Here is a 22,711-nt window from a genome sequence, read left to right as displayed (position 1 = left end):
ATAACTGAGCAAAGGACCTCCATTGTGCCAAGGTCACGAATGTACTCACTGTCGGTTCTGATCGAGTAAATCCTCTGCTTGGCTTGGCAGTAGAATCTTTCTTTCTACTTTTTCAGCTTGACTTTTTAACAAGATTTAAGGAAGGATTTACCCTCTGGGTGATTTATGGCAATTAGCAGGTTCTTATCCCGAGATGCTTATGGGCAACCACATTAGGAACAGAGGAAGTACTACACTCAACCGTATGAGCCACAGGGGCGATATGAAACTATCTTTAGTTAAATTAAAGGCTTGTTTCTGTCTGTCTGTCTGTCTGTTTCATAAAAGCCCAATAAAGCATTGTCATACAACATAATAGCACAACTGATGCAAAGTCAAGTTTGGCTCTGTTACAAAATATGCCCACATGCAGTGTTAGTGCATGTCTGACTACTAGCACACTCTTCCCATGGCAGACTAAATGAGTGGGGTTCATTTCCTCCCCCAAACCTTGTTGCTCCTTTATTGTGGTTTCCAGAGGCAGCTATTATGGTGCTGGTAAATTGGTCTGTAATCAGCATGCAGGGCCACCCTGATCATACGCCATACATGTGATGGGATGAAACCACTAAACGGAGTTCCCTGTTTTGTTTGATGGCCTGTTTGTGTCTCAGTGGCTATGACTTTGAACCCTGGTTTAGGTTTGATGGGGTATGTCACTTCTTAAAAGTGGTCATTTTCCTTCTTGTCTTTTTCTGTCTCTGCGCTTTGTTCTCCTGTTTTTTGTTGTTTGTTTTTTTTGCCTTTCTCCCTCCATCGCTGCCTTTTTACAAAAACTCAGTAATTATAGTTTTGTCTTAGGGAAATGATGTATAGGTTGTAGCAAAGTGAGTGTTTTAGATGTCCTGTTGACACACAAACAGCAGTGTCTGTGATGCAACATCCCCATCTTCAGTAATAAGTCTCAGGCCACACAGAGTGAACACACTGCTCTCTGATTTAGCACCAATTGTAATTAAAGCTGGAAAAGACGAGACCATTCCCAGAATCCAAAAGTGACAGTCTCTGTTGTATTGTGCATTTTTAAGACCCAAAGACTGTGACTATCTTGGGATTTTTTTTTTGTCAACAGGCGGAAGCGCAACAATACGAACACTAGAGGGGCCAGGAAAGACGAAACATTGCGGTGGGAGGGATGCAAGAACAGGACTGAGACGAGAGGGGGGAGGAGGGGGAGAGTTGGAGACATTTTTGAGGTCTTTGTTGCTTTCTTTAGTGGGTGTTTATGCTAGTGGGAACGAGCCGCAGCGTGGCCGGGGCGACTGACTGACTGGAGAGTGATGGGTGTTTATGTTGGCCTGAGAGGTTATTGCTCCAACCCCTGCCCCTGTCCAACACTCAGGCATCGGCCACACTTACCTGCACACACTGTCACTGGCAGTGGCTTGCGTCTTAATTGGGAAATCAGTTTTATAAAACCTGATTTTGAACATCCCTGTACTTATGTATCCATAAATACATTAATCAAATATGTATCTGCATTTGCTGAACTGTTTGTGAAGGAAGTCTGACAAGAAAAAAAATGAAATGGTGTTTCAGGTGTAAACTCAGTGACCCAGACAGCCAGGTTTTCAGTTGTTTTTTTCTTTTTTCCACGCCCTTAGCTTAAGCAACAACTGCTTTGGTTGCTGCAGGTTTGCAAAGACTCTCACTAATGTGCCTGCAGCAGAATGTTTCATCGCTCCATCTTGTTTTTCCTCTTTGTTCTCATCTGCTTGTGACCAGAAGCCATCATGTATCATGTCATGCGACAGCCAAAATACTTCTCATAACATCCCTCATGTGCTCTTCTGGTCTGACCCTCATCGCTCCCAGAAATCACCTCTCACCTCGCTCTAGTCAATATTAACCGAACACTCTTCTGCTCAAACTTGGAACTTGGAAATCTAATGAGGTACAAAGCAATGTGTCTCGGGGTTACGTGCTGCTAGAGGTGAGGATTAACTGAGCCCGGGGGCTGGCAGTCATAGTTGCTGGTGCGCTTCAACCACAACAACCCTGCAAACTTTGACCCCCCCCCCCCCCTCCTCTTCTCTCATCAGTCATCGTCCATCACCCTGCTTAAGAGACAGAGCTGCTTTTGTCTGCCTGTGGACAGACGGACTGGCCTCAGCTGCTTTTTCTCACTTAGGAAGACCACTTGGGACATGTCACTGCCATTTTGTAGTTGTCTGTGTTTCAGATTAGGCTACATGAAGTGAAACACTCTTTGTTAGCTGGAGGAAGCAGAGATAAGATTAAAACGTGGGTCGCACAGGGTCACAGCCTGTTAAGCAGTCAGAGAGTGAGAGAAGGAGAAAATGCTGTCCTGTAAAATGCAGTAAAAGAACAGTAGACTAGAAAATTTGCATGAGTGAAAGGTCCCATAGAAAGCTGTAAGATTGTATACTGTCCACAGATGAGAGCACCATTGTGTAACTCCTATCCCCAGTTCCCATTGGAAGGGCCTTCCCAGTGTGTGTACAGGCTTTGTTGTTGTCCTGTGAAGTCATGCATTAGAGGATAGCTTAGCAGTCGCCGAGAGGAGCTTTTTCTTTCTTTCTAATTACAACACGGCCTGGTCTAGCCAGAGACCATTGTGCCAGAGTGCTGTGAATTCCCACAATGGAGCTGCTCAGCGGAGAACAATGAGTCGAATTCCTGACCATTCCCCACAGGTTCAGAGGCCTGGCTGACAAATAAAGACAGCAGAGTTACAGTGGCTTTGCTATTCTACACCCTGTAGCTTTCCCACTGGCCACCCCAGTGGGGGTATTGGTTTGTGTTTGTGCGTATGTACTCTATGTGTGTGTTACAGGGTGGCTGCGGCTCTCACTGGGCACACAGTGAGGGACTGAAAGATGGGGGGAGGTGAAGAGGAGGGAGCTGTTTGGTTTTTTTCTGTAGGAGGTGAAAGACTGTTCTTTTTTTTTTTCTTCCCAAGTGAAATCAAACCGCTGAGAGCAAAAGGTTTGCAACCAAATGCTGAAGGCATTGTTGGTCGAAACTGATCAACATTTTGCAGAGGACAGCACACTGAACTTGTGTAAGATGTCATGTGTGCTGTTCTTTAATCATTTCTTCATCACAAACACAAAATTGGCCCTGAGCTATTGTGTACTTGGCCACATTAAACCCAGTCTGCCGTTTTTTCTTTTTTCGTGCTTCTGTACGGATGTGAAAATGTTGAGATTATGACAAGAATAGCCCTGCCATTTGCGAACAGGGACTGTTGTTTACATTGCCAAAAATGTGTGCTTACACAGCCTTTACGTGGGCTGCAGAGCTCGAAGGCCTCCAACAGGGTCCGGTTCCACTTGAAGCATCCAGACTTGGAAGATCTGGGGTTCTTGCTTTCCCAGCTGTTCAGAAATATGGCTGTGTGTACGTCTACATGTGCATGCACTGAAACTGTTGTGTTGGTAACCTGTCCTACACATATAATCACTGTTTACTGAATGGAAGATGGTGGGTGGTAAGAAAGACCCCACAGTGAACAGCAGGTGCCGTACTGGGACAACCACCAACTGTCCCAGTCATCTCCTGCACTGTTTGTTTGTTGATCACCAGCACTGACAGATCTCATTCAGATGCTCTCTTCTCTCTCATACTTGGTGGGGGATCTTTTTTTTTTTTAATCATATGTAGGGAAATGTTTTAGATTCAGTTTGACTGTATTAGACTGCAGCAGTTTGCTGCAAACAATACTATACTGTTAGTATAGTATTGTACTAACAGTATAGTATTTGGTGTTTGTGATGAAGAAATGATTAAAGAACAGCACACATGACATCTTACACAAGTTCAGTGTGCTGTCCTCTGCAAAATGTTGATCAGTTTCGACCAACAATGCCTTCAGCATTTGGTTGCAAACCTTTTGCTCTCAGCGGTTTGATTTCACACTTAGTAATAATTTCCTAGTCCAAATAGTTCAAATAGTCCAAATAATTCATCATGATTTCACAGATCCCAAGATGACACCTTACTTTTTCTTTTTTCAATTCACAGTGTTATAAACTGGGGAAAGAACAGCAAATTCAAGAATATGGTAAAAAAAAAAATTGGCAAAAAGTTACATTTTTCCATCTTATTGGTCAAGTGATTGCAGGTGACTTTGGTGCTGTGTGTCTGTGCCTCTGCTACACAGTTACACCCACTTGCTGTGGTTTGAGGACATTTTTCAAGTGGTTCACAGAGGCCATAAAACTCCTCCAAAGCGTTTCATCCTTCGTCGGCTTTTGAAAAGCATTCACACAGTCCCGCCTGCCGCCTCCCCCTCCTCTCAATCCACAATAACGTGACACTCTATCTCCTTTACTGCTCTCTCTACCCTTAATGAAAATTGATAGTCTCACACACATACACACTCACACCTCAGAAGCCATTGATCGAGGCCCAATAAATGTTTTATAAGCCCCACTGTAAGGACACCCCTCTTTTATTCACAAGGTGTCGATGGTTGAGTCCAGAGGGAGAGATTGCTGTGGTACGTTCCTCTGAGGGCCCCTGAATTCAGTGAGAGAGTAATGCTTTTTCTCTGTAGCACACATTTACCCTTATTCTCAGTCACTGCTGCCATTAAAGTGCTAGGCCTCTTTCTCTGACGCACATGAACACTCTTACAATTGTTCCATTTCAAAGCAAAGGCACGTCAGTTTACACCCTGAAGTGACCTGAAATTTCTAAACTCTCTAGGATCAGGGATAGGATATGTGGGGAAAACACACTTTCCAGTGAATAAATAAAAGTGAAAACAGCCCAGAGGAAAGGAAAGGCCCTCCATTCATCACTTAGTGGGAGCATATTCATTCCCCCACAGCTTCTTTCCAGACTGTTTTCCCATATCTAGTCTGTGTGGCTTTGCAACAATCGAGCTAAGAAAAACACACAATGTAAGCCTCAGCATGTTTTATTGTAAGCTGAACCACAAGTTTCCCTTGTGCCCTTTCTTCTTCTGTTTGGTGAGGAGGGTGGCACCATTCCACAGGAAATGCCTTTTTAACACAGCAGGAAGGAGAAACCTTGCCCCTTCTGGATCCAAGACTTTGTTTTCATCTAATCGCATTAAGTGACTAGCCTAGTGTTTGCATTTGGCTTATGTTCATGTCGGTGTGGGCTCAGGCCAGGACTTAGTCCATTTCTTACAATTCAGAGTGAATTCCTCTGCGGATCACTGGCCAGTCAGGGGTTAAACTGGAAATTCTCTGAAGTCTTGCCGAGGAATTGGCATGCCTAGGAATGAGAAAAATCTGATGAGCTTAACTGGACTTGACTTGTGTGGCGACTAATGGCTAACAAGTCATGATGGGTTTTCCCTTTTATTCAGTGGTGATGACTTGAGCTCTCTCATATGCTTCCTCAAGGGTTAAAAATGCTGTCGTAAGTGAACTTTGATGCCATAATTGAATTTTAATGGCTTTGAAAGGAGTCCTCTGTAGGTAGTTTGAGCCTTAGGGCTACAAGATTAGATAAGATAGGATGAACTTTATTAGTCCCACAGGGGGAAATTTGCATTGTTACAGCAGCAGCAGTAGGATATAGACAAAGGAAGATATTAAGTGTAGTTAAGAGAGAAAAAAAACACAAGGTACAGTATTGTTTACGTCAAGCAGTGGTGAGGAAAAAAGTTGCATATGTTACACTGAGATATTGCACATACTGCTGTCCGTTAGTGTTTGAGGAATACCTGGTGTGTTGTTGGGAACGGTGCTGGTTGTGCAGTCTGACAGCAGCGGGAAGAGACGACCTGCGGTATCTCCACCTTTGAACACTGCGGGTGGAGCAACCGATCACTGAAGAAGCTGCCCAGTGTTGTCAGGGTCTCATGCAGGGGCTGGAAGATGTTTTCCCCTTAAGGATGAAAGCTGGGCCATCAACCCTCTCTCCCCCACCACCTCTGCTGTAACAAGGGGGGTATCCCAGGACAGAGCCTGTCCTCTTGACCGGTTTATTTAGACTCTTCCTGTCTGCTGTTGAGATACCGTTGCTCCAACAGACCACTCCATAACACATGGCAGATAAAGGGCACAACATGAAGGAATTATAAAGCAAGTAACTTGGCAACAGCAGTAGGATCCCATCACTCATAGTAAGAAGCTGATAATAACTTGTCAGGGTATTTAAAGCCTGATAACAGTATGTCTGGAACTTTTTTTTTTTTTTCAGATTTTGTTCAGTGCTTTTTTTTGTTCAGTTTGAAACAGGAAGTGCTTTTAATGCAGAATATGTACTACATAGATATTATTTGGTGTTAGCTTTAAAAAATCAACCGAGTAATACATTTATATCAGCAAAAAAAACATGTTTGTTTTCAGGTTACATGCTTGTAACCTGTTGAGGCAGTGCATATAGTGTGTACTTTTTTGTGTATACTCTGCACGTGAAGTCCAAACTTGTTTGGTCAGCATTGACTACCATCATACACACACACACACACAGTATCTCCACTCCCTTATGCATACTCTTAGCAGCACATGCACAGGCTAAGTGTCACAGAGGCATGAAGACACGAGGTGCCATTCACAAAAATGGCTCAGTGACTCAAGAACACACCCAGTGTGTCCTCACTTGTATCTGCTTGCTCTGGGTTTCATATGGATGCTGCTAACTGCTGTGAAGTTACATGTTCCTTAAAAAGTCAAGCTTTTGCACCTTGAATGTCAAAACTGAAAACGGATCTGCCAAATCATCCTGAGGAATCTTATTTGCGGAGCTCGTGTATGTGTGGTATGGTTAGAGTGAGCAAGTGTGTCACGCAGCTGACAGGTCTTTCAGAGAAGCAGGGCGCAGGGCCATGTAGCTGCAGCTGCCCCCTCTCTGTGCGCTCTTTGATGGGGAGAAAGATGGCGTTTACTTCTACACCCACCGCTAGATGCACACGTAAACACACACAAAGGCTCGTTCTTCACTCTGTTGTCCCAACACTACTCGAAGGTCCACTGAGGGACGCGTTGCGTGCGTGGGGAGGGCACATTTGTGAGTTTGTTTATGGCAGTGTATTGTACATAACTCATTCTACAGAATCAGAGGCACCGGTTGCGGTGCATTACAGGGCACAGTATGTGAATTACATCCTTGTATGTTCCAGAGCAGTTGGTGGCATAACGGTCCAACTCATTTGTTATTGCAGCTCCAAATAGAAGCAAGGGGACGCCTGTGACACTGGCACGTTTATTGAAACACCCACACCCACATCCACACACACACACACAAATATAGCCATCCATTGTTTAACCAACCTAACAGACTTAGAGGTCTCAACCGTTACTCTGTTTATGGTGTGTTTATCTATCCAACAGCAAAGATAGCAGTCCCACCTGTTCCTTATCTTCACTGCACACACACTCACAATATTAGGACCAATGCTAATTAGATTGACAGATACAGAAGTGAATTGGCACTGTTTTTGTGTGTGTGTGTGTTTTTTTTTTGTACTGGTGCAAAGAGCTCTTGCAAATGACAGTTGAACTGAACCTTTCTGTGTGGTTAATGTTTGTCTAATGAGTCCCCTTTCTTTGCCTTTTTCATCTTGTGTGTCCAGGTTTGGATGACAGCCTGCAGCAGTATGTGAGCAACTTCGAGCGGGAGAAGATTAGTGGGGAGCAGCTACTGAAGATCACTCATCAAGACCTGGAGGAGCTCGGCGTGGCCAGGATTGGACACCAGGAACTGGTGCTGGAGGCTGTCGATCTGCTCTGCGCTCTGGTCAGTAGATCCTTGCTGCTGGGTTTACAAGCCTGACATAATGAATGGGACGTGAATGTACTGGATCTTCAGGAAGGTTTTGTAACAAAGCACAGGCTCTTTTGGTCATCGTCCCTTCCCCCCTTCCCTCCTCTCTCTCTCTCTCAGTACCCGCATTCACTAAAAACTCAGCCTGTAGTTTCTGGTTCGGCAGCTAAAGGAGGCAGCGATGCATAAGGGCTGATCATTTCCCACACAGCTCAGCGGGGTGTGGAGGCACCACCAACACATGAAGCTGCCCGAGGACGCTGGGGAACAGCAGTGTCACTTAGAGAAGAGGAGAGATCGGGTCAGAGGGGCCTTGGGCTCGATTTTGCAGTTTGAAACCGTGGGAGATTATTAGAGGCAGTTAATGGAGGTTGTCATGTAGCGACGAGTGTCGACAAGTTTGATCTGTTTGATAGATGAGTGCTCTCTCTCTCTCTCTATCCCGGCTGTTTCTTACATGTAAAGTCTCCAATCACACTCAAAACATTCATTCTGAAGCTTTACGTGTTTTTCAGGCTCCACTTTTTTTTCAAACAAAATGACAGATATGTCAGGCGATCTGTTTCATTCTCACCGCTGCAGCCTTCTGTTCACCTGATCCATCTCTCTTGGTTCAAATAAAGGTCTCCAGTTTGGCTCTTATTAGTCACTCTGGGAGCGAACCAGCTGACCCGCTGTCCATCATCACAGGTCCCAGAAGAACTGCCAACAAAAATGTCTCTGCCTTCAACCAGTGAGCATAAAAAGAGCGATGAAAACTGTCCATGCTCCAACTGAAAGAGAACCAGGTTTTCAAGCAGATGGGATCGATTTGGAGTTTTATCACTTCCTGTGCCATAAAAGTCCCAGATTGTGGTCCCTGCGTTTTGATCGGTGTCAGCATTTCTCTCTTTATGCTCTCTTAAAATGCTTTACATTTATCGTTTGGGGCAGGGATATTTTTACCCTGAAGAAACTTAAAAGTTAAATATTTTCTCTCCTACATGAGGCTGCATTGATGCTGATCTGAAAGCTGTCAGTGAAATGGGTTTGAATCAACCAATATTATGTCTCAAAAAGATATTATTTTTCAGTGATCTGCCTGTTTGTTGTTTCTTTTTCCAAAGCTGATACAGATTTGATAAGTCTTCTCTTTGACCTAAAGTTCACTGTATCAGTACACGCTCCCATGTCTCCCATTGTTTCTTATGCTGCAGAAAGCTAAGATAACAACCTGTCCACTACCTGTAGCCACAGGAATGGACACATGGAAGCACTTTGGCACATACATGATTGCCTTTTTGGTTTTGCTAGATTTACTCATCATAGAATATATACCATATGGTACATCCTGTGGACCATAAGCTCTTTTACCATCATAGTAATCGGCCCAGATTTTTGTGCACCCCTAGAACCTTTGCATCAACGCAGTAAAATCTTGAGTAATTTTCTTCTTGAGCTGCTTCATACGTTCAGCTTCCAACATTCTCCTTCAGCTTGTTTTTGTTATTTTACGTAAGTCCCTTTCCTTGCACATGAACTTTATTCTCCATTTGAAATGTGCTGTTACAAACTGCACTGTCACCCTCTCTTGAAACTTCAAGTCAGGAATGTTGGACTCTCAGCAACCTTTCACCTCTGATGGAAGCAGCGCGGCTAAATGTTTTTTGTCCGTTAGGGCTCTCCATATTAAGAATGAGGCCTCAACCTTCCTCGGGCCCCTTGGGAGGAAGTGAGGCCCCCGATTCAATTAGCTTTAACTTTGGCAAGGTCACTGCTACCAACAGGAACACAGGCCACCAGCACCCAAAATCCCCCACGCTCTCTACGACGCCATTCGCTCCCCACACTTTCTCTCTTTTTGTTTGCTGTTAGTTCAGACACTTCCTGTTGACGCTGTCTTTTTTATTGCCCTTGAATTTGAAATGTTTATACACAAAATAAAGATTTTTCTATCATAGTACCTTTGTGTCCTGTTAGCAGTTTCAAACCTAAATCATAATGGCCGATGGCCTACCGTACAGCCCCACACCCTTTTGGATGCAAGCTATCAAGACCAAACTGCTGTCTTGGGACAAAGAAGGAACATTTCAATTAATTTTACTGGAAGGCCTTGATGCCTTCTGCAGAGTCAGTGTTGAAACCCAACACTTCTTTATTTGCTCTCAGACCCCAGCGGACCATTCAAAGACGAGCACCTCCGTGATAGTCGCACACACTAGCACACATTAGCTGTGTCCAACAGCCATTGAGCGTACAATATATGACAGATCATCTGGTCGCAGAGCAGCTGCAAATTTATTTTACTATTGCCTAGGGTAGAATCTGTCCCAAGGTATAATGTAACACTCAACCATAGGTGACACATTCAAGCAACAGACACACACAGACAAAAGCACACTCTCTGTCCAGGCTACAGACATTTGTATTTTTTATAGTCAAGCAAGACAGACATGTCAAGTCATTCATGTAATGCCTGTGGCAAGGGCAGGAAGTGCTGTGTTGTGATAGCCAGCCTCCATTTCTCCTGAGGACACTTGTATCAGTATATAGTCCCTTCAAAGAGCCAAAAGTAGAGCCCACACACACAAAAAAAACGTCTTCCATCTTGATTCTAGATTAACTGAAAGTCTATGAAAAGGCACTGAAAGAACATAAATTTGGCCTGAAATGTTGATGAGAATGAAAAGTTGTATATAATTGGAACCGCAGATTTTGCTCAGACGTGGTTTTTAGCTCAGCTGGCAGCATGGGACAAAGGCTCGCTGGACATCTGTGGGCCAGTCAGAGCTGCTGTGACTGTGTGATTAGCCTCCTAATGAAAAAGCCAGGAGAGACGTGTAGATTTGTGCTAAAGTTCCGCTTGCGGACTGTGTGAAGGGCTGAATGAGAAACCAAACCATCAAATTTCTTCTTTCCTTTTTTCCCCTCATATATTCACGTTTTCCTATCTGTTATGATGTTTCAACAACCTATTTCACGTCACGTGTGGCATGAGTACTGCCTACAGCTACTGCTTGACTAGTTCAGTGATCCCTTGGGTACTGAAATGGGTGAAATGGTTTGTATGTTTTTTGAGCGCATGTTGGAGAGAGGCAGCGGAATAAAAGTAGATGCTAACCACTTGCAGATTTCCTTAGTTGTTTGCCAAACACGTGCTTTTTTACTCCTTGCAAAGCATATTTAGCTACTGGCCCATCACACATACAGCAGCATTGCTGGCAGCGATGCAACACTGTGTAAGCTGATATTTAACAGGACGAGAGCCAGGCCGCCCCTTCCTCTGCTTACCTTTTACCAACACATCACCACTAACCCATTTATTCAATCAAAACAAGACTTTAACACAAGCTCTTTTAAAATATTATACAAGTGGTCATGCTCATTCTCAGACACACATAAAAACAGTGCATCCTGCTGCAGCTCAGTACCCTGCAGTAGTCCCATTCATAGCTGGCCTGTACTGTACTTAGTGACCCTTGAAGACACAGAGCTGTGCTGCTTTGTGCATGTGAATAACATATAAATTAGAGGAATGCAAAAGCAGGAGACAGACAGCCCAGGCTCAAGAATGCAAACTGTACTCCGCCTGATAGGAATCAGGTGATGGCACGTGCACGCCCTAGAACAAATCTGGAGACTGAGGGGAATTTCATGCCTGTGCTGTCCTCACGGACAAGTGCATTTAAATCATATCTGTCAAAAAAATGATTATAGCCATTCATTGGACAGGAAACATGTTTTCCTTTTGGGGGGGGGGAGCAAGTACCTCCCATGCCACGTTGTTTGCTTTGAGTTTAATGGTGTTTTTTTTGTTTCTTTGTTTGTTTTTTTAAATTATGTATTAATTTACTGTTTCAGAACTATGGAGTAGAGACAGACAACTTGAAGAATCTGGTCGTGCGGATGAGAGCTGCCACCAACAGTTTACACATGGCCATTTCTGATCGTAGAAAAAGCCCCGCGTATGACGGCAGCACCTCACGCAAGCCTCCCAACGACTTCCTTACCTCTGTGGTGGAGCTGATCGGCGCTGCAAAGAGCCTTCTGGCTTGGCTCGACAGGTAATAACACCTTATCGCTGCCTCCTAACTGTACACTGTCAGTCAGATCAGATATCAGAAGGGCCACTGCCTAAACTGGCTCCATACAAAAGCAGATATCAGATCAGTTTTGCATAAAAACATAATTTGACAATGTGTGAGGTGTGACTCTCTGTGTCAGTACTGGATTTAGACAGAGGGGGGCGGGTGAAATAAATCTTTCTTTATTTGGATATAATGGCCAAGCAGACATAGGCATTCATTTCTGAACGTCTGCATCCCCTCTGCTCTCCTGATGACCTGCTCCAAAACACATTGCACCATAAAAGCAGAGCATGTTAAGCAGGTTGCCAGGATTAAGTGTTAGCTGGCTGAAATTAAGCTTCTCTTTTTGTTGCAGGCTTGGCTAAAGCGGGTACAGTGACATCATGATATAAATGGTAGAACAGTACGACAGTCTTTAAAAGGGCTGTGCATAATGTGGAGCCACATCTGTGAATCAGTGCCCAAATGACAACATGAATTTCACATTTTTACGTGGTTTCATTAAAGAAATGTTACAGTAAATGTTCAGCTTTTAGATCATTATGTTTTAATACTGTTAACTGAATTTCCTCTGATTTTGTCAGTGTCAAAACAATGCTAATATCAAGTGCTAACATAGTTGTAAATTGGCATTTTTATGGCATCTATCACTGGCTTAACAAACAAAACCTCTTAGGCTAAGCAAGCACCATCATCATGTCAGACTGCTACACTGTGGTTGTTTTACTTAGTGTTGTACTCAGATCTAATCTAGCATGATGAGGCACGCTTGACATATTTCAAGGACTGCATGGTTTGGGGGTCTGATGTTTGTGGAGCTATTTTGGAGTTCATATGTTTTAGATGGAGTCAGGGGAGAAAAAGAGACAAAATGGCACCAGAACGGTGACATTCTTGACTTACAACCATGTGTGCCTGTGGCCAGTCACCCGAACACAGTAATCAGAGCAAGGTTCACTGATTTTGCTGTGAAGCTCAGCGTTATAGCTGACTCCATGTTACTTCAGTCATAGCTAATCAGCTAATCTTGTTTTTGTTTTTAGTATTTTCATGACTTAAGCACTTGATAAACAATGTTGGTTCTACACATATATTTAAAAATTGTGCTGTTCTGCAGTTTGAGCCAGACTAACACATTTTAATGCAACTCCATGCTTGTCCATCACTGGTTCCTAATGTTCTCCCTTTCCCTCTTTGTCTGCTTGCAGGACGCCTCTTACAGGGATCAGTGACTTCACAGCCACCAAGAACAAGATCATTCAGCTGTGCCTGGAGCTCACCACCACAGTTCAACAGGTCTGCACGCTAGTTAGTTCAACAGCACACACGTAGTCAGCCCCAGGGAAACATAACACACATACACACACACATTAGCTTTTTCCACTGAGCACATACCAGCTCGCGGGCACAGACATGCAGGCTAAAATGTAGGAGAAGAGAGTTATGGGAAATGTGGTCTGGCAGCCATGACATAAACCTGAAGCCAGCAGTCTGAGCACATTATTGCAAATGCTCATGTTTTTCTTGGGATCCTTTCCTCCTCACGCTGGCTAATAAGGAGACCCCCTTAGTGCGGGGACGTTTAATGGTAAACGTCGCTTTTGTGTTTCCAGTTTCATAAAACCTGCTGGCGCTCTTTTAAAGATGCCTGCCAACATTCCCCAGGCTGCCGTACTCCCTCAGCCATGTGGTTCCTGTTTTTGCTTCTCCAAGATGCTCTCAGCGGGAGACCAAACTGTCTGAAAGCACTTCCTGTGTGTGTAGGTTTAAATGCAGGGATGAGGAGGTGGTCCATCTGACTGCCAGATAGATGGCTAATGGTTAAAGCAGAGCATCAGCAAACATCCACATCCACTATATTTCAGAACTTTTTGCTGAGAATTGCTCTACCATTGCATCATGGCACAACTGGGTGCCTACTTCTGTCAGTTTCGTGCAACCAGAAGTGGTTGGTCATATATATGTTTTAAACAACGGCAGCTGGTGAGTGGCTTTTCCTTCAAAATCAAATCCATTAGTTTGTGTGTACACCCCCCCCCCCCCCCAAGTTCTTTGTCTTTAGCACAGGCCGATAAGCAACTCATTTTACACTGCCAGTTAAAGTGGCTGCTGAGACTGCAGGTGTCATTTTTAGAGGGTTATTGCATCAAAATACATTCCTTTCCCAGAGTGCCTATTTCCTCGCCAGAGTCTGGGATTTCAGCGCCTCTGGTGATTTACTGTGGGTGTCTCGGTCATGGTCATCCAGGAGAGTGGGGGGTATACATTTCCCACACAGCCATGTGAAGTAGAGAGGTTATGGTGCAGAATAAACTTCTGATAGGTGCTGAAAGAGTCTTGTAAGACTTGAGAGATTCATTTCCTCCAGCAACCATGGTGGCGGGGGGGGGGGGAGCTGCAGAAACTGATGAGAGAGGTTCATTTCCAACTCATCATTTAGGTGTCTGAACTTTCGCACAAAGTTGCAAGATTCCCGACTCTGTTTCTCATTCCTGTGCACCATTTGGACTCCCTTTGTTTTTTTTTAATAACATGCAGGCGGGCGCATGAGCCACTGGTTAATAAAATAGGTTGCGCAGGAGATTGCCACAGTGATTAGTTTTATGATGGGGGAGGACAGCGTGAGGTTTGCCCAGCTCGTTCATGAACTTCGGCCAAGAATCAGGGCTTTTCAGATCACACAATTTATGTGCTCTGCTTGAATGAAGCCTGTGTGTACACACACAATGGGACATGGCCATAAAACTGTGAACGCATCACCCATCTTGGCTGACCCGTCTTTGTGGGGGTCACCCTCTCTCAAAGAGCGCATTTTTCATCGATCCCCCGTGTCTTTTGTCCGTGCTTCCCACTCCTGAATATTTGGATGATATACGTAGTGTATTCCTCTTTATTTTTTAGTAGAAAAACAGACAGAGGTTCTATTATGTAGGCCAAACAAGAACTTTAAAAAATACATCCATCACATATTGATACTGTATAAATAGCAGGATGTTAGAAGGCAGATTTTAAGCAGTGCAATCCATGCCCTTTATTTCACTCCTGTGTAAAGACAGCTACCCTTCAGGTTCCCGTACCATGCCAGCACTCCTCTCTCTTGGCCACTTCATTGCTCGACCATGCAAATCCGCTCTGGTGGCAGATCAAAGGCCCAGAGAGCAGCACACAGAGTCATCTGATCCACACCGGCTGTGGGATCAAGTCCATAACGTGCAGGATCAGTACACCCAGGGAATTGTCCCTCAGCCTCTCTCAGTGCTTAGCTCTGATCTGGCTCATGTCTCCTTGAAGGACTCTGGTTTTAACAAAGATACAGGATTATTCTGGATATCACCAACATATCTTAGGAGAATTATCTGTGATATTGTTTTCAAATGATTTGATGGTACCGTGAAACAAGAGCAATGTTTTTTAAATGCTAAAGCTTGATGGGAGATGCGCCAAACCATGTCTGCAGCACATAATGATACTGTTTTGTTTCACGACCTCTAAACATCGAAATATGTATTTTTAGATCTTCCCTCTTGGCTCAGTCAATAGTGCAGTCATCCAAACACGGGCCAGTCTCTCAAAGAAATATGCAGTTGCATGTTTACGCAGACATAGCCAAATTCTTTCTGAAACCACCATATGATCTTGGCTGACTTTAGAAAATACATTGTATGGAAACATAATTTTGGGACCAATATATGTCAATTGAAACCTATTATGATTGTCCTTTTTCCTACTTAATGTTTATTTTACATTAAGTAGGGGAAATATGGCAAAGTCACATGTATACAGTAATACTTTAACAAATCAGATTAGTCCTTCAAGCAGGCATTCAAACACAGATCAAAAATAATACTTAGGAAGCATAGCATGTACTCTGTTTTGATGGGAAGCCATCTCTCAGGGCCACAGACAGTCATGCAAATCTTGTCAATGCAAGCAAACCAACAGTATGACAAGCCAAGTGCGTTTGAAAACAGATGCTCGCCTTTAGCCCAGTGGAATGTGCTAGCTATGGAAATATGGAAAAACTTTGCTCGACCCCTATTTTCTGTCTGCACAATAGATTTACAAAGAGCAACAGAGCAGGCTTTGTATATGGCACATGTCTATGCATGTCGCTTATACTGTGAGGGCCACAACACCAGTCTCCCTTTATTTCGTGTCGACAAAGGCTTTTGGGCTCGTGAGGGCTCTCAAGAAATGAGAGAGTCCTTTTCTGTGCTCTCTGGTTTTGACAGAAGCATTTCACCTGTGTTTTGATGGATGGCTTCCCTTGGGGCATTCCCAGCATAGAGACTAGGCCCCAGCCCCCCAAAATGCACTGTGAAACACCCCCCACCCCCACCCCCTCTCTCCTCCCTAACCAGGGGCCCTTTCACCACCAACAACACAGTTGTCAGGGGAGGCTGTTGCCTCAGCTGTGTCCAGTCCAGCTGCAGTCTACGGGCCCTGTGCCGGGGATAGCGGTCAGTCTCCCAGCTGAACTTGCACATTTTATCAGTGGTTCTTTTCCCCCGAACAACCAAGATCACAGCTACTGTGTCTTGTCTGACTTCAAGAGACCCCTACCTCCAGAAGACCAAAGCCCTATTTGCACAAGGCCTTTCTCAACATCACTGAACATCATTACGTTTTCCCTCACCATGTCATCTGCACATTGTTACTATATGAGTGTTCATATGGCCTTTAGGTTCCAATATAGTTTACTGAACCACACAGAGCTTTATGCAATTACAGCATTCCAAGAATTTAGGCAAAGAGGTCATTTGAAACTAAAAGCTGTTAATTTGTGGCTGTTCTCCATTTTTCTCAGTTCTATATCTGGAATGCTGATTATATCGTATTTACCAAACCCCTATACTTTTTCTCTCTCTCGCCATTGAATAACCTCTTCCCTGTTGTTTACTCCTCACAAGTCTAATCTGTCATCACTGTCTTCTGTGCAACAGGACTGCAGTGTTTACGAGATGGAAGAGAAGATCCTGGAAGTTGTAAGTATCTCTACTACCAAAATGTAAACTAAAGGAGACCACTAAGTTCCTATATAGGAGGGAAAAAGTCCTTTTTTTCATTTGTTTGGGTGAATGTCTTTTTTACATAGACATTGTGTGACATGCTCTCAGCAGCAAGGTCAGTTTTCTGAGGGAATAGAGCAGACGGATCTATAGGTTTGCCAGTGGAGGAGGCGGCTCTTAATACGCCCCGGCAATCAATCAGTGTTTCCTGTTGCTGACACTCTCCAGACTCCTTAGGCTAACATGGGCTTCCTCTAGCACTCCGTCTCTCTCTCTCTGGCAACATGAGTGAAGTCAACAGTAGAGTTGAGCCTCTCATTGTAAGATTCTGCATTGTCTCTCTCTGGTCTTTGTTCTCGTCGTTTCTTCCCTGTGTCTTATTTTCCTCCATTTCCGGAGTCCTTCCATATAAAATGTGTCCAAAACAGAATGTGTGCACCACAGAGAAGACCCCACTAATGATGACAAATTACAGTTTTTGAACCAGAGAGAAGGGGTGTGTGCACAGGACTGATTTCAGTGTTGTGTGTGCATGGGTGCATCTAGTTAATAGCACACTAATAGTCCCTTTTAGCCCATTAAGCCTGGCACTAAACATGAGCATACGCACACAGGGGCATGTAAACAGTCTTTGCATTGTGAGAGTAATGAGTAGCAGTGTAACCCGACTTGTTCTAACTTGTAAAACACAAAATTACCTCTACTGGTTATTAAAGGCACAATACACCATTAAACGGTTTAACACACCACTTGTAATCAAAGTGACGAGTTTATTAGAGTCTTGTGCTTCTTGTTTTATTCATGGATGCGTTTTGCTTTTGCCTTTTCCTCTGCAGTCTAAGATTTTGAACAGCATCTGTGATCAGACTGTGAGAACCACTTCTGACCCCCTGATGAGCCAGTCGGCCTGCTTGGAAGAAGTCCAGCTGACCAATATCAAACCGGGCGAGGGTTTGGTAAGGAATGCTGGGAGATTTTTTTCTTTCTTTTTTTTTTTTGTCTTCCCATTTTGTAAACTTGCTGTCTGCGTCTTGGCTTTTCAGGCCAAGAATGCCTGCAATGTGTGTCAAATCGTGACCCTCACATCTCTGTCATACATTTGTCTCTCTCTGGGAATATTGTATTTCTACCAAAAGCCATATGTAATGTTGTCTTGTGTTTTATTTGCCCAGGGGATGTACATCAAGTCTACCTACGATGGGTTACATGTCATCACGGGAACCACAGAACATGTAAGTATAACATTATGCTGAACACACTCAGCCCCTTTCCATGCCTGAATTTATCTAATCATTTAATACATAGTAGATTGTATCACAGAATTAATCAAGTGCTGACAATTTGTGTTGCCAGTTTGTTTGTTTTTTTACCTCATTCAGTTGGTCAACTCTTTTATTGCACATTACTCTTATGCACAAACTTTTGATATGAATTGAAAAAACACCTCCCTGTCATCCTCCTCCTCATCTTCATTTTCGTTCTCCTCCTCCCATACTGAGGGAACACTGAGTTACTGGATCTGAAGGAGTTAAGAACTACTCATCTGTAAAGGGAATTGTTTGTTTCTGCACTTCAGTAACCACGATATCCTACCTTTACCACCCCCTCCCCAAACACACACACACACTGAGACAACCAGTCAGTGACTAATGCAGCAGCATCACTGCCACGGTTGCATCCTCACGCCTCCGGTCCTTAATTGTGAATCAGGACCTGAATCATCACCAGTAATGACTAGTTAATCCCGTTTGACATCTGTGTGACATGAAAAACAATTGAACTGATATTCATCAACAGAGCGCATTCTCACGATTTTGAACTTGGAGCATTTGTTCATCAGATATTTGTTTTTTTGAATGGTAATGCAAAGGAAGAGACAGTTGTAATCAGGCAGAATGGCACTGAAGTAGCTTCTAATTTTAACAAGCTTTTGTTAATAGGTTTTGTGTTCGGTGTTGTATAAACATTGTCTTATCAGGCTTTGACTCCATAAGCATGTGTTTGTTCTTTAGTCGCCTGCAGACCTGACCAGGAAGATCCATGCAGGTGACGAGGTGATCCAGGTTAATCACCAGACAGTGGTGAGAACCTCCGATTCTTTGAATGCAACATATTACACCATACACAGTGGTAAATCCAGCACACAATAAATATTATTGAAACTGACTATGTGTATGTCCCTGTGTATGTCCTGTTAACTAGGTGGGCTGGCAGCTGAAAAACCTGGTTATCAAACTGAGGGAGGACCCCAAAGGTGTGGTTCTACTCCTCAAGAAGAGGCCCACGGGCACAACAGGTTTCACCCCCGCCCCACTCAAGAACATGCGCTGGAAGCCTCCAGTACCTCAGGTATATATACACACACACACACGCATGCAAGCACAAACACCTCCTTTTCATCCTTGAAAGTTAACAAAGACCTGTGTCATTGTCAACCAATTATCAGATTTTTAGGGAGGTGGTTTCAAAACAGCAAGTTCAGGCAAGTGTCACGAAAGCCACCCTGAAAGTGCTGCTAGCCCAAGTGAATCCACCATTGAGTTTTTCTTCATGTGCAGCATCGGAGGCAAACAAACAAAGTCTCATGATGTCATTCAGTCTAGGACATAAAGCTGCCAGCTTATAGTGTTGGAGTCTGGCTAGATTGTGTTTGGTTTATTAGAAACAAATGGGCCAGGTGTTGCCGTCAAAAGAAGACAATAGAACTCTGGATAATCGTGTTTGGGTTTACACTTGTTATTTTCAAGAGAAAACATCCCAAATGTCTTTTGTTCAAAGAAGAGTCAGGGGTAGCTGATAAATATTGTGCTAATACGGTTATGTGACTGTAATCCAATTGGCCCTTCTCCTTCATGTGAACACATTGGGCTTGGCTCAGCTTTTAACCATGTCTTAGCACCTGAGTCCCCTTTAACAGACAGGGACACAATAAGTCCGTTGTAAGCTTAGACTACCAAGATTCAGGCTCTGGTCTTATCATGCGTAGCCTGGTTTTTTTTTCTTTTGGTTTATTTTATAGCCCAAGAAGGTAAGATGAGAGGATATCAGATAAGCTTGGGTTTCTGAAAACAACAAAGAGCTTCTCAACACAAAGGTGGCCAATGTCAACATGTCCAACAGCATCTTGTTATAACAAGTAGTCAGAGGTATCAGACTTAACCATCTCAGTTTATCTGTGATAATAAGGCTCCAGAAGGCAAAACAGAGACAAATCACACACCGTCATTCAAGAATGAATGGCACTGGCTTTGTAATACTATATAATTAGTACACATGGGAGCTATTTGGAGAAAGCAAGAGGGGGGAATGATTCATGAGATCCCAGATCGGATGTTTAGTTTGTCATTAATATATCACATCTACTATACTGTACTATCAGATGTGTCATTTAGGTCTGATGAGAATGCCAGGGAATAAGAGTGGTTCATTGAGTCAAGGGCACAGTGTTGTTGAGTGCTGGGAAACATAACTGTGGTAAATGAGCAGAGTTTTAAGTACATGTCTCACAGGCTATTTTGGACTTCACTTACAATCTTTCCATACCTCAAACAAGAAGGTTTATACTCAGGGAGACACACACACAAGCGCTTAAATGTCTCACCACATCTGATGAACTCCTCCCATTTGCCAGCAAGTCATATTTAATCTTAATTTGGGTTGTTACACAAAGTGAATGAAACAGAAAGCAATGACTTCATTTGTTTTGAATTTGTTTTCAACATTAAACTCATACATTTATGCATTTACACATGCAGGAGAAGCATAACTGAAATAAGAGAAAAGATTCTTTGTTGTATGGGATGTTGAAAGTTTTGATTAATTAGTTATGCTCTGTCTTCCAGAACAATTCCTCCTTGATCAGAGCCCAGTCTCCCTGCGGCTCAGCTAACGGATCGACCAGAAAAGAGAAGCCAGCGATCCTGGACTTGTACATCCCACCTCCCCCCCCGGTTCCATACACCCCACGGTGAGCTGTCCCATTTCACTTTGCCGAGCTTACTTTTGAGCAGACTAAGTTTTATTCAATAAGGGTTTTAAAAGTTAGAGCATTAAACACAAGCTATAGCTAGAAACAACTTTCTCCTCCACGTTTCACCCTGTGTGTGGCATGTTGTGCTGTGGTAAATAAATGAGCATTTGTTTCTCCCTGCAGAGAGGCGAGAACAGACTCCTTCTCTAGCATTAGTAAAAGACCAAAGGGCTCTGAGTCACCCAACTCCTTTCTGGACCAGGAGAGCAGAAGACGCTGCACGATCGCAGATTATGACAAGTTAAGCGTTGGCTGTCCCATCGAGGCCAACGTGATACAGCCCAGAATGAGAGAGCACAAGCCTTCGCGTGGTCAGTATTTTCCCATCAGGTTGTCTTATGAATATTCCACATATGGATATTGAATAACTATGTTCATAAAATAATGTAATTCATAAATATTGATTATTCTTGCCTCTAGGAAAACCCCGGCCCCTGTCCATGCCAGTAGATACTTGTGTTGGAGTGGTAGATCCCTACGCCAGGCCCTGGGCACAGGGAAGGAAAGGTATATATGCACATGCTTTCACTATTAGATTAAAACTTTGTCATTTTAAGTTATACTTTAATGCTTGATCCTCACTTTAAGGGTGGCATCCTCTGTGGTTTGACGAGGATCCTACAGTATAGTATGTTCATGGGTAATCCAACAACACCTTTCTCTAGATCCATGATTGTGCATGTTTATGGTGTGTTCTAAGATGAAGACTCAGCGTCACGTATAATTTTTAGTAGCTAAACACGCTTCACTTTCAAACACCCGGGTTCTTTGTCATTAATGTTGATAATCTAACTTGTCACTGTCTCCCTGCTTTAGGTGAAGACCTCCTGTACAGATACCTGAGCAATGAGAGGATCCCTACCATAGCAGAGGAGGTCCCCTCAGTGTCTCCACCCTACAGGCCCGCAGGGGAACGTCACCTCGTCAGAGTGGACCACATCCGCGGCAGCCGCTACTACTCCAACTCAGACCTCCACAACAGCGCTACCATCCCGTACCAGGAGGACACGAAGAAGGCCCCCGTGGCCCCCATCACCAAGCGCACAACAGCAGAACGCTCACTACTGGTCAGTTGGATCACGCGGCTTAAGCTATTGACTCACTGATGATGCGCTTCCTGTCCGGGCTTCCTGTTCCTGTCTTGTGTCCTTCCTCAGTGCCTTTGATTTTTAACGTCCAGCTGTTATTTTTTATTGGCAGCTTCAGGCTTTCTCACACTCCTCTCTCCCCAACCTCCATATTTCCCTGGTGTTACTACTACTACCAACTACCAGTCCTCAACCAAACTTGCTTTTGTAGTACTCACTACATTATGTCATCACCTCCTTTAACACTGCCCACAACCCTCCTCGTCTCAGACTACAAGTCCCATCTCTGCTTCAAGAGGATACAGTTTGTTCAGGTTTAGGACACTTTGGCCTTGTGTGCTGTCTCTGGACTCCTCTGTACATATTAAGTTATGTCATGTTTCAGTTGAAATGCTCTCTGGTACCATTATTTAATACTTCAGAAAACTTGCCTGATATCACTTAAGCAGCTTGCTTATTTTGATTTTATTTACATAAATACGTTATAAAAATAAAACTTAAGTGGAACAGACAGCATATTTTGTTAGTGAAACTGTGCTTTTACTATATATATGGTTTTTTTTCTTTTTCAAATTACACTTTTGTGATCAGTTAGCTACATTACCCTCTGCCAGCGGTTGCCTCTTGTAAGCTATGCATATACTTCAGAAAGATTTTTAAAGCCACTTTGGTTGAAAATGCTGCTTTGGTTGGTAAAATGATAGTCATATCTTGCCACTAGCAGATATTTGTGCTGGTTTTAAAGCTATGCACTCTGTTCAGTAAAAC

General features: G+C 43.6%; 1 protein-coding gene across 1 annotated transcript in view; it reads left to right on the top strand.

Moving 5' to 3' along the window:
* The window catches only part of LOC121197186 (connector enhancer of kinase suppressor of ras 3-like), a 44,926-nt gene that overhangs the window by 7,485 nt on the left and 14,730 nt on the right, over nt 1–22,711 (top strand). Inside the window, exons 2-13 of the mRNA XM_041060630.1 lie at nt 7,559–7,722; nt 11,590–11,792; nt 13,025–13,112; nt 16,760–16,801; nt 17,662–17,781; nt 17,998–18,057; nt 18,838–18,906; nt 19,028–19,174; nt 20,668–20,792; nt 20,979–21,166; nt 21,276–21,362; nt 21,672–21,922. Coding sequence (XP_040916564.1) covers nt 7,559–7,722; nt 11,590–11,792; nt 13,025–13,112; nt 16,760–16,801; nt 17,662–17,781; nt 17,998–18,057; nt 18,838–18,906; nt 19,028–19,174; nt 20,668–20,792; nt 20,979–21,166; nt 21,276–21,362; nt 21,672–21,922 — 1,544 coding nt within the window. The remainder of the gene's footprint in view (nt 1–7,558; nt 7,723–11,589; nt 11,793–13,024; nt 13,113–16,759; nt 16,802–17,661; nt 17,782–17,997; nt 18,058–18,837; nt 18,907–19,027; nt 19,175–20,667; nt 20,793–20,978; nt 21,167–21,275; nt 21,363–21,671; nt 21,923–22,711) is intronic.

The sequence above is a fragment of the Toxotes jaculatrix genome, chromosome 17, assembly GCF_017976425.1.
Source record: "Toxotes jaculatrix isolate fToxJac2 chromosome 17, fToxJac2.pri, whole genome shotgun sequence".
In the NCBI taxonomy this organism is placed as follows: domain Eukaryota; kingdom Metazoa; phylum Chordata; class Actinopteri; family Toxotidae; genus Toxotes; species Toxotes jaculatrix.
The sequence above is the reverse complement of the archived record's forward strand: the minus strand, read 5'-3'. Positions and strand labels throughout refer to the sequence as shown.